This window comes from Macaca fascicularis, chromosome 19 (genome assembly GCF_037993035.2).
Source record: "Macaca fascicularis isolate 582-1 chromosome 19, T2T-MFA8v1.1".
Taxonomy (NCBI): Eukaryota; Metazoa; Chordata; class Mammalia; order Primates; family Cercopithecidae; genus Macaca; species Macaca fascicularis.
In genome coordinates this window covers 17,481,425-17,493,636 of record NC_088393.1, presented here as the reverse complement: position 1 = coordinate 17,493,636, position 12,212 = coordinate 17,481,425, and the positions used below count along the sequence as shown (strand labels likewise).

The window sequence follows — 12,212 nt, the reverse complement described above, 5'->3', positions numbered from 1 at the left end:
AGCACTTTGGGAGGCTGAGGTGGGTGGATCACGAGGTCAGGAGATCGAGACCATCCTGGCCAACAGGGTGAAACCTCGTCTTTACCAAAAAAAAATACAAAAAAAAAAAAAAAAAAAATTAGCCAGGCGTAGTGGCAGGCGCCTGTAGTCACAGCTACCAGGGAGGCCGAGGCAGGAGAATGGCGTGAATCTGGGAGGCAGAGCTTGCAGTCATCAGAGATTGCGCCACCGCACTCCAGCCTGGGCAACAGAGCAAGTCTCTGTCTCACAAACAAACAAACAAACAAACAAGAGGTCAGCTGAGGTCAGGAGTTTGAGAACAGCTTGACCAACAGAGTGAAACCCCATGTCTACTAAAGACACAAAATTAGCCAGGCACAGTGGCACATGCCTGTAATCCCAGCTACTAGGGAGGCTGAGGCAGGAGAATCAGTTGAACCCGGGAGGTGGAGGTTGCAGTGAGCCAAGATCGTGCCATTGTACTCCAGCCTGGGCAACAAGAGCGAAACTCTGTCTCAAAAAAAAAAAAAAAAAAAAAAGAATGTAGCATTCCCTAAGTTGTTTGGAACAATGCTGCTGCCACCTAATGATCTCAGTATGGGCAAATTAGGGTCTTGCTCACCGGTAAAGTTTTTCTGAAGGGGTGCTGGCTCCTCTTGGCAGCTCTTCCGGGTGACTTTGGGCACCAGGGCTGCTCATACCTGCTGGAGACACAGAGTGGACGCTGGTTGGGATGGCCTCCTGTGGAGGCTGCAATTATTTTCACCCATTTTATTTATTTATTTGAGATGGAGTCTTGCTCTGTTACCCAGTCTGGAGCACAGTGGCGTGATCTTGGCCCCCTGCAACTTCTGGCTCCTGAGTTCAAGTGATTCTCCTGTCTCCGCCTCCTGAGTAGCTAGGACTACAGGCCACTGTGCCCAGCTAATTTTTGTATTTCCAGTAGAGACAGGGTTTCGCCATGTTGGCCAGGCTGGTCTTGAACTCCTGACCTCAGGTGATCTGCCCACCTTGGCCTCCCAAAATCCTGGGATTATAGGCATGAGCCTCTGCGACACCCCCCCACATTTTTTTTTTTTAAATTGTTTACCGACAGGGTCTTGCTGCATTTCCTAGACCGAGTGCAGTGGTGCGATCACAGCTCATGTAACCTCCAACTCCTGGGCTCAAGCAATCCTCCTGCCTCAGCCTCCCAAGTAGCTGGCGCTAGAGGCACATGCTGACACACATGACGAAGTTTCAACTTTTCTGGAGAGATGGGGTCTCACTATGTGGCCCAGGCTGGTCTCAAACAGCTGGCCTCAAGTGAGCTGCCTTGGCCTCCTAAAGTGCTAAGACTACCAGTGTGTACCATTGTACCCTGACACTTCGACCCATCTTATTATTCATTTATTTATTTATTCACTTACTTTTTGAGACAGAGTCTTGCACTGTCGCCTGAGCTGGAGTGCAGTGGCACGGTCTCGGCTCACTGTGACCTCCGCCTCCCAGGTTTAAGTGATTCTCCTGCCTCAGCCTCCTGAATAGCTGGGATTACAGGCGCCTGCCATCACGCCTGGCTAATTTTTTGTATTTTTAGTAGAGACGGGTTTCACTATGTTGGCCAGGCTGGTCTCAACTGTCTGACCTAGTGGTCTACCCACCTCGCAAAAGTGCTGGGATTACAGCGTGAGCCACCGCGTCCAGCCTATTTATTTATTTTTTGAGACGGAGTCTTGCTCTGTCATCCAGGCTGGAGTGCACTGGCATGATCTTGGCTCACTACAACCTCCGCCTCCTGGGTTCAAGCGATTCTCCTACCTCAGCCTCCCTGTGGTAGCTGGGACCACAGGCATGCACTACTATGCCTGGCTAATATTTGCATTTTTAGTACAGATGGGGTTTCACCATGTTGGTCAGGCTGGTCTTGAACTCCTGACTTCAAGCGATCGTCTGCATCAGCCTCCCAAAGTGCTGGGATTTCAAGCGTGAGCCACTGTGTCTAGTAGACCAATCTTAAAAAGCAGCTCATCGGCCAGGCTCATGCCTGAAATCCCAGCACTTTGGGAGGCTGAGGCGGGCAGATCACGAGGTCAGGAGACCAAGACCATGCTGGCTAAAACAGTGAAACCCCTTCTCTACTAAAAATAAAAAAAATTAGCCGGGTGTGGTGGCAGGCGCCTGTAGTCCCAGCTACTCTGGAGGCTGAGGCAGGAGAACGGCATGAACCCGGGAGGCGGAGCTTGCAGTGAGCCAAGATTGCGCCACTGCACTCCAGCCTGGGCAACAGAGTGAGACTCCGTCTCCACACACACACACACACACACACACACACACAAAGCAGCTCATCACTCAAATGTGGGCAAAGTCGGGTTAACGGTGAAGTTTTGGATCCCCAAAACAGAGCACTGTCTATTTCCTATTTCTCATGAAAGCTTTATCCTTCCTCCTTTTCATCAAGCCCCTTCCGGAGACAGAAGCCACAGCTGATAACTGAAACTGAAGCTGAGGACGGAAAGTCGGAGCCCTTAGACCCGGGTGAGCCACTCAACCATGCAGGCCTCAGGTTGCTTTGGGAAAAATGAGGACATAGCTTTCTGCCGTCCTTCTATCAGCAATTCTATAGGGCTGACCCAAGTCTTCAGTGGATCAGGCACACCTCCTGCTTCAAACCATCTCTGTCTAGGACAGGGGAACAGAAATGTCCCTTTGAGGCTGGGTTCCCGGTAGAGAGTGTCCAGATAAGAGAAGAGGCTGAGGCCGGGCGCGGTGGCTCACACCTGTAATCCCAGCACTTCATGAGTCAGAGGCAGGCGCATCACTTGAGGTCAGGAGTTTGAGACCAGGCTGGCCAACATGGCGAAACCCCATCTCTACTAAAAACACAAAAATTAGCCTGGTGCGGTCGCCTGTAGTCCCAGCTACTTGGAAGGCTGAAGCAGGAGAATCACTTGAACCGGAGAGGCGGAGGTTGCAGTGAGCCAAGATTGCGTCATTACACTAGTGCCTAGGCAAGAGAGAGAGACCCTGTCTCTTAAAAAACAAAAAAAGAGCAAGAGAGAGAGAGAGAGAGAGAGAAAGAAGAGGAAGGGCACTAGGAAGAGTTACATTATCACAATCAGCAAACTCCCAGGGCCAGCGGATCAGGAGGCATCATTAGCAAAGGAGAGGCCGGATGGAGCTGCTGAGAGCATGCCCTGAGGTTAAATTACACTCGCAGGTCGAGTTTCTGTTCAGGGTGATGGGAACACTGCAGGTAGACAGGTGGCGTTTGCACAACATAATGCATGTACTAAATGCCAATGAACTTTTAAGACGAACTCAGGATGTGCCCCCCTCTCGACAGTGACGCTTGTGTGGGCTCACGCCCCAGCTCCCACCTGCAGCCTTTTCAGCCCTCTCAGCCCGCAGACGTCCGGCCTCCCGAAGCACAGCCATGGCCCGGATAGCGGCCCGGAGCACAGCCCAGCGGAACACGGCCACAGGGTCCATGCCAATGAGCTCCCGCACGTAGGAGCTGTCACTGCCCCGCAGCAGGGCCACGATGTCTGGCCGCATGTAGTCCATGTTCTTCTCCCGGAAGTCCTGGTGGGGGATGGATGTGGGCGGTCACTCAGGGATAGTCACCAGTGCCTACCAAAGACCCGGGGCTGGCGCAGGAAGGGCTGGTGGTGGGGTGGGGTCCATCCTAAGCGCAAATGGCAGTTCTTGAGCTATGGAGTCTTGGGCATTGGAGCTGGGGATTCGCGGTGGGTTCTGAGCACCCTAGAACCTTGGCCACAGGAGGATCCTCCCACGTGGAATTCTGGGCTGACTATGGCTTCCCTCAGGCTTCCGCCAACGGTGATGGGCAGACACCTACCTTGATCTGATATTTCACCTTCCCTGCGAAGTGCTGGATGATGAAGGCTGGCTCCATGACCGGGGTGCCCAGGAAGTACTTATTGTCCTCATGCTGCTGTTTGAACTTGGCCAGCAGGGTCTGGCTCGTGGCGTGGGGGAAGCTGGGAACAGAACACGGAACCTTTGCAGGCATGAACAGCGGCTGATTTACCTGCTGTGTATTTTACCTTGCAGACCCCTGGTGCGCAAGGTGGGTGGGTGCACAGGGTGGGCAGAGCAGTGAATTGGCACAGGGCTCTGTGAGCAGAGGGGTGGGTGAAGGAGCGAAGAAAAGAAGGAATGACAGTGAGCCTGCCTGCCTCATGCCAAACATGCCAGCGGAGGGCTGGGACGCTGCTATCTGCGTGCGCCTGCCTGCCTCATGTTGAACACGCTGGCGGAGGGCTGGGACTCTGCTCTCTGCGTCAGCAGGCGCAGCCGCAGCCTGGTACAAGGAGGCTGAGGGTGAAGTGATGCTCTCAAGGCTTCAGGATTTTTAAAACAAAAACATATTTTTTCCTTTGGAGACAGGGTCTCACTCTGTTGCCCAGGCTGGAGTGTAGTGGTACGATCACAGCTCACTGTGGCCTTAACTTCCTGGGCTTGAGGGATCTTCCTGCCTCAGCTACCTGAGTAGCTGGGACTATAGTGCAATGTTTTTCTTTTTTTAAGAGAAGGGGTCTTGCTATGTTACCCAGGCTGGTCTTGAACTCCTGGCCTCAAGCGATCCTCCTGCCTTAGCCTCCCAAAGGACTAGGATTACAGGCGTGAGCCACCGTGCCCAGCCAAGGTTGCAGAATTAACATTGAGTAGCTCAGTGCCTGAGTCTGGGTGGCTCACTCTCTTTGTCCCCACATGGCTGTTTTCTAGGGGGCTTGGAGAGAGGTCGCTGACCAGGCTTGGTGGCATCTGCAAAGTCTGTCCCGTGGGAGGTCTGGATCTGTTACCCATCGTAGGCAGCTCCTAAGAATAATCCTGGGCCCGGGTGACTTCTGGTCTTGGAGCCATTTGTACCTGAATGCCATACGTTGGACAGGGGGTCCTTCTCCTGCACCACAGTTGGAAGGAGAGGCTGGGAGAGGAGGATGAAGCAGGGCTCTGTTGTGCTCCGGGGAGGGGGAGGTTGTGGGGGCAGAATAAAGGACTCCTTGTACCTGACTGCTTCTACCTCCCAGGAGGGAAATGATGTTGTTGGTTTGGCAAACGCTGCCTGAGCCTGGCCCTACTTTTGAAAACACAGGCAGCGGAATGCCTGTATTTTCATCGGGGGCTCCGTGTTAACGGGGCCAAGGAGGGGAGAGTCTGTAGCTACGAAAAGTATCATTTCCAGAACCGTAAACACAGTATGGAGTGTGAGGCATCTGCCTTGAGTGTCCCCCAAAACCCTCAGTCATTGAGATAGGTAATATTTTAGCACACTATTTCAGAAAATCTAAATCAATGTGCAAAAAGAAACAAAAAATTCCATGATGAGCAAAAATAGCAAGATTTTAAATAAAGAGACCTGAGCCTGCTGGGCTAGGCCCTGCCTCACGGGCTTCCCCTGATCTGGCCCTGGGAGTTTCCTGGTTGTGATGATGTAGCTCCTCCTACTGCCGTCTCTACTTTTTTTTTTTTTAATTTTTAGAGTTGGGGTCTTGCTCTGTTGCCCAGGCTAGAATGCATTGGTGCAATCACAACTCACTGTAATCTTGACTCTCTGGGCTCAAGTGATCCTCCTGCCTCAGCCTCCTGAGTAGCTGGGACTATAGGTGCATGCCACTGTGCCCAGCTAGTTTATTTATTATTTTTCTGTAGAGATGGGGTCTCACTATGGTGCCCAGTCTAGTCTTTAACTCCTGGTCTCAAGTGATCCTCCACCTTGGCCTCCTGAAGTGTTGGAATTAAAGGTGGGAGCCACTGCATCTGGCCCAAATGCTCTTCTCTTATCTGAACATTCTCTACCTGGACCCCAGCCTGAAAGGGATGTGTCTGTCCCCCTGTCCTGGACAGGGACTAGGTTTGAGGCAGGGGATGTGCCTGATTCATCTGAGACTCTGGCCAGTCCCTTAGAGATGTCACTGGCAAGGGATGGGTCTGATAGAGTTGCTGATAAAACAGTATGTCCATATCTTAACCCCCTCCACCGACTTTTGAATGTGACCTTATTTGGAAAATAGGGTCTTTGCAGGTGTAATTAGTTAAGATGAGGTCATCATGGTGGGACCTAGTTCCACATGGATGGTGTCCTTCTAAAAAGAGGAGACAGGGTCAGGTGTAGTGGCTCACACCTGTGGTGCCAGCACTTTGGGAGGTCAAGGTGAGAGGATCGCTTGAGCCCAGGAGTTCAAGACTAGCCAGGCAACATAGGGAGATTCCATCTCTACCAAAAAATTTTTTAACCAGCCTGGCCAACATGGTGAAAAAACCCCATCTCTACTAAAAATACAAAAATTAGCTGGGCATGGTGGCAAGGCACCTGTAATCTCAGCGACTCAGGAGGCTGAGACACGAGAATTGCTTGATCCTGGGAGGTGGGGGTTATACTGAGCTGAGATGACGCCAATTAACTTGAGCCAAGATGGTGCCACTACCCTCCAGCCTGGGTGACAGAGACTCTGTCTCAAAAAATATAAAATAAAATAAAATAAAACGTAGCTGGGTGTGGTGGTGCATGCCTATAGTCTCAGGCACTTGAGAGACTGAGGCAGGAGGATGGGAGCCTGAGAGGTCGAGGCTGCAGTGAACCAAGGCTGTGCCACTGCACTCCAGCCTGAGCAACACAGCAAGAGCCTGTCTCAAAAAAAAAAAGGAGGAGACAGGACTGAGAGATGAGAGATGGAGACACAGAGGGAAGAAGTCCATGTGAAGAGGGAGACAGGGACTGGAGTGATGTGGCCAAAAGCCAAGGAAAGCCTGAACCCCCAGAAGCTGGAAGAGGCAAGGAAGGGTCCTCCCTTGGAGCCTCTGGAGGCAGCACAGCTCTGCTGACACTTTGACTTTAGACTTCCAGCTTCCAGAATCGTAAGATAATAGATTCCTGTGGTTTTAAGAACTCCACCTCCTGGGTTCAAACGATTCTCCTGCCTCAGCCTCCCAAGTAGCTGGAATTATAGGCACCCGCCACTATGCCTGGCTAATTTTTGTAGTTTTAGTAGAGATGGGGTTTTGCCACGTTGGACAGGCTGGTTAAAAATTTTTTTGTAGAGATGGAATCTTTTTTTTTTGGGACAGAGTCTTGGTCTGTCACCCAGGCTGGAGTGCAGTGGCGCGATATCCGCTCACTGCAACCTCCGCCTCCCAGGTTCAAGTGATTCTCCTGTCTCAGCCTCCCGAGTAGCTGGGATTACAGGTATCCGCCACCATGCCTGGCTAATTTTTGTATTTTCAGTAGAGACGAGGTTTCACCATGTTGGCCAGGCTGGTCTCCCAACTCCTGACCTCAGGTGATCTGCCTGCCTCGGCCTCTCAAAGTGCTGGGATTACAGGCGTGAGCCACTGTGCCCGGCCAAGATGGACTCTTTCTATGTTGCCCAGGCTGGTCTTAAACTCCTGGACTCAAGAGCCCACCTGGCTTGTAGTGATTCCTTAGGGGAGCCACAGGAAAGTAGTTCAGTACATGTCACGTGACTTCAGTGACTACAACTGGGTGACCCAGCATGAGGCGCCTTATTGACCTCCCTGTCTGCCTTCACGGTACCCTGTGGACTGCGGGGATGAGTGTGGAAGGCTCAGAAGTGAGTTCAGAGCCCGGCAGCATCTGGGTCCCAGTTCCACACACTGTACTGCCCTTTGCAAGAACTTACCAATCCTGTCTCTTGCTCCATTGCTCAGGCTGGAGTGCAGTGACACGATCACAGCTCACTGCAGCCTCGACCTCCTAGGCTCAAGGGATCCTCCTGCCTCAGCCTCCTGAGTAGCTAGGGCCACAGGTATGCCCCACCATGCCCGGTCCCCATCTCTATTTTCTAGACACAGGCCCATAATCCTTTGCTGAAAACTCCTGGTGGATGTGCCTCAAGTGTACAAATTAATCACATGTGTTGATGTTTTCACAGTGAGGTGTTTGTGCATTTTGCACACACAAGCTTGGGTTTTGTGGTCAAGTGAAATTGAACAGACACAAGTTCTCTGGACAAGGCCTGGTGTGGTGGCACACGCCTGTAATCCCAGTACTCTGGGATGCCGAGGCGGGAGGATCCCTTGAGCTCAAGAGTTTGAGACCAGCCTGGACAACGTGACGAAACCCTGTTGCTACAAAGAAATAGAAAAATTAGCCGGGCATGGTGGTGTGACCCTGTAGTCGCAACTACTGGAGAGGCTCACGTCGGGGGATCACTTGAGCCCAGGAGGTCGAGGCTGCAGTGAGTTATGATTGCACCACTACACTCCAGCCTGGGTGACAGAGTGAGATCCTGTCTCAAAAATAAAAAGGAGTTTTTGGGAAAGTCTGGATTTGGGGTAAGGCTCTGGGGGCTGCAGAACCCGACCCAGTGCCCATGTGTAGATGTGCCGGGAGGGATGGGGTGTGGACACTCACTTGCTCTCCTCGTCCAGCAGGTAGAAGAGGCCCGTGGGCTTCTTGCTGATGAGATGGATGCAGCCGACATTGTCTGTGTAGCCGATGTTGTGCCACGTGATCCCCTCGCCCTGATACTCCTCCTGCAGGGGTGATGTGGGGTCAGTACGTTTCTTATCTCCCAGATATGTAATATCTACATAACATGTATTGCGTACAGGTCGAGTATCCCTAATCCGAAAATCTGAAATGCTTCAAAATCGGAAGCTTTTTAAATTGATGCGTGGCTTACAATTAACTCTAATAGGGCAGGGCACGGTGGCTCACGCCTGTAATCCCAGCACTTTGGGAGGCCAAGGCGGGTCGATCACCTGAGGTCAGGAGTTTGAGAACAGCTTGACCAACAGAGTGAAACCCCATGTCTACTAAAGACACAAAATTAGCCAGGCACAGTGGCACATGCCTGTAATCCCAGCTACTAGGGAGGCTGAGGCAGGAGAATCACTTGAACCCGGGAGGTGGAGGTTGCAGTGAGCCAAGATTGTGCCATTGGTCCTACTCTAGCCTGGGCAACAAGAGCAAAACTCTGTCTCAAAAAAAAAAAAAAAAAAAAAAAAAAAAAGCTCTAATAATACACTTAATTTAATACTATATATCCAAAATGTGATCATGTTAACATGTAATTGACATAAAAAGTAACTGAGAGGCTGAGGTGGGAGGATCGCTTGAGGCCGCGAGCTCAAGACCAGCCTGGACAACATAGCAAGATCCTGTCTATGCAAAAAAAAAAACAAAATACAGGCCGGGCGCGGTGGCTCACGCCTGTAATCCCAACACTTTGGGAGGCCGAGATGGGCAGATCACGAAGTCAGGAGATCGAGACCATCCTGGCTAACATGGTGAAACCCCGTCTCTACTAAAAATACAAAAAAAAGGCCGGGCGCGGTGGCTCAAGCCTGTAATCCCAGCACTTTGGGAGGCCGAGACGGGCGGATCACTAGGTCAGGAGATCGAGACCATCCTGGCTAACACGGTGAAACCCCGTCTCTACTAAAAAATACAAAAAACTAGCCGGGCGAGGTGGCGGGTGCCTGTAGTCCCAGCTACTCAGGAGGCTGAGACAGGAGAATGGCCCGAACCCGGGAGGCGGAGCTTGCAGTGAGCTGAGATCCGGCCACTGCACTCCAGCCTGGGCGACACAGCGAGACTCTGTCTCAAAAAAAAAAAAAAAAAAAATACAAAAAAAAAACTAGCCGGGCGTAGTGGCGGGCGCCTGTAGTCCCAGCTACTCGGGAGGCTGAGGCAGGAGAACGGTGTGAACCCGGGAGGCGGAGCTTGCAGTGAGCCGAGATCGCATCACTGTACTCCAGCCTGGGCGACTGAGCAAGACTCCGTCTCAAAAAAAAAAGAAAAAAAGAAAAAATAAACAAACAAAAAAAAATTGCTAGGTGTAGTGGCACATACCAATAGTCCTAGGTACTTGGGAGGCTGAGGCGGGAGGATGGCTTGAGCCCAGGAATTTGAGAACAGCCTGGGCAATATAGCAAGACTCCATCCCCCCCCCAAAAAAAGAATCCAAAACTTTTGGACTGCCAATGTTATGTGATGCTCAAATACAATGCTCATTTAAGCATTTCAGATTTTGGGTTTTCAGATTTGGGATGTTCAACCAGTAAGTATAATACAAATATTGAAAAATCTGAAAAAAATCCCAAACCTGAGACACTTCTGGTCCCAAGCAGTTTGGATAAGGGATCCCCACGCTGTAGGAACGTATTTGTGTATCAATAGGCATGTTTACATGTAAATGTATCTGCATGCATGTATCCTTTGCAGCACTACGCATAATAGCAGAGAAATGGAAGTAACCTAAATGCCCATTAATGGATCGAGAAAATGTGGTGCATATACATCAAGGAATACTATCCAGCCATAAAAAAGGAAAGAGATCATGTCCTTTGCAGGAACATGGATGGAGCTGGAGGCCATTATCCTTAGCACACTAACGCAGGAACAGAAAACCAAATATTGCATGTTCTCGTTTATAAGAGGGAACCAAATCATGAGAACACATGGACACACAGAGGTGAATAACACACACTGGGGCCTATTGGAGGTAAAGGGTGGGAGGAGGGAGAGGATCAGGAAAAAACAACTAATGGGTACTAGGCTTAACACCTGCATGATGAAATAATCTGTGCAACAAACCCCCATGACACAAGTTCACCTACATAACAAACCTGCACATGTACCCCTGAACTTAAAAGTGAAAAAAATATACATAAATATATCAATAACAAAATGCATATGAGTACATCAATATGAATACATTAATAGTTATATAAACTTACTAGATAAACGAATGATTGTAAACAGGAAACAAGAATGCACATTCTCAAATACTCACCACAGCTTGGTGCTTTAAATATCACACTTAAGGGCTGGGCGTGGTGGCTCACGTCTGTAATCCCAGCACTTTGAGAGGCTGAGGCGGGCAGATCACCTGAGGTCAGGAGTTCAAGACCAGCCTGGCCAACATGGTGAAAACCTGTCTCTACTAAAAATACAAAAATTAGCCAGGCGTGGTGGCGCATGCCTGTGATTCCAGCTACTGGAAAGGCTGAGGCAGGAGAATTGCTAGAACCTGGGAGGTGGAGATCGCATTGAACTGAGATTGCACCATTGCACTCCAGCCTGGGTGACAGGGCAAGACTCTGTCTCATAAAAAAAAAAAAAAAAGAAAGAAAAAAAAAATCACACTTTAAACCATCTAGAGGTTGGCAAACTTTCTCTGTAATGGGCCAGATAGCACCTTATGAACCAGAAACTGTCTGCTGCAACTAACAGTTGTGATGTGAAAACAGCCACAGATGATAATGTAAACCAATGCCAATAAACCTTTATTTATAAAGACAATTTGTGGGACTAGATTTGACCCATAGGCTGTGGTTTGCTGGCCCCTGCTCCAGAGCTATGTTGTCCAACAGGAATCTTCACATTTTCTTTTTTTCTTTTAAGAGACAGGGTCTCACAGTGTTGCCTACACTGGAGAGCAGTGGTGCAATCATAGCTCACGGTAGCCTCAAACTCCTGGGTTTGAGTGGTCTACCTGCCTCAGCCTCCCCAGTAGCTAGGACTACAGGCAGGTGCCACTATGCCTGGTTAACAAAAAAATTTTTTGGCTGGGCGCAGTGGCTCATGCCTGTAATCCCAGCACTTTGGGAGGCCGAGGCGGGCGGATCACAGGGTCAGAAGATTGAGACCACCCTGGCTAACGCAGTGAAACCCTCTCTCTACTAAAAATAAAAAAAATAGCCGAGCGTGGTGGCGGGCGCCTGTAGTCCCAGCTACTCAGGAGGCTGAGGCAGGACAATGGCGTGAACCCAAGAGGTGGAGCTTGCAGTGAGCCGAATTTGCGCCACTGCACTCCAGCCTGGGCGACAGAACGAGACTCCATCTCAAAAAATTAAATAAAATAAAAATAAAATATATAAAAAATAAAATAAAATAAAATAAAATAAAAATTTCTGGCAGAAACTCTGTCCCAATTTTTTTTTTGAAGACACAGGGTCTTGCTCTGTTGCCCAGGATGGAGTTCAGTGGTGTGACCATAGGTCACTGCAGCCTTGAACTCCTGACCTCAAGCAATCCTCTTACTTTGGCTTCCCAAAGCACTGGTATTGTTAGCATTAGCCACGATGCCCAGCCTCAAATTTTCTAATAATCACATGTAAAAAGTAAAAGAATAGGTGAAATTAATTTTTTCTTTTTTGAGACAGGGTCTCGTTCTGTCACCCAGGCTGGAGTACAGTGGCACAACTGTAGCTCGTTGCGGCCTCGACCTCCTGGGCTC

General features: G+C 50.1%; 1 protein-coding gene across 8 annotated transcripts in view; it reads right to left on the bottom strand.

The window, feature by feature from the left end:
* MYO9B (myosin IXB) overlaps positions 1-12,212 on the bottom strand; it is a 138,210-nt gene that overhangs the window by 37,599 nt on the left and 88,399 nt on the right. For 7 of the 8 annotated variants that reach the window (XR_012428537.1, XM_065535165.2, XM_074026312.1 and 4 more), the window contains exons 11-14: positions 8,381-8,502; positions 3,842-3,983; positions 3,360-3,564; positions 623-704 (exon numbers count right to left, since the gene is read on the bottom strand). Coding sequence is in view for 7 of the 8 variants with exons in the window: in XM_065535165.2 (XP_065391237.1) it covers positions 623-704; positions 3,360-3,564; positions 3,842-3,983; positions 8,381-8,502 (551 nt within the window). In the remaining variant the exon portion in view is untranslated. The remainder of the gene's footprint in view (positions 1-622; positions 705-3,359; positions 3,565-3,841; positions 3,984-8,380; positions 8,503-12,212) is intronic. The other variant, XM_065535164.1, reaches the window with a different exon arrangement.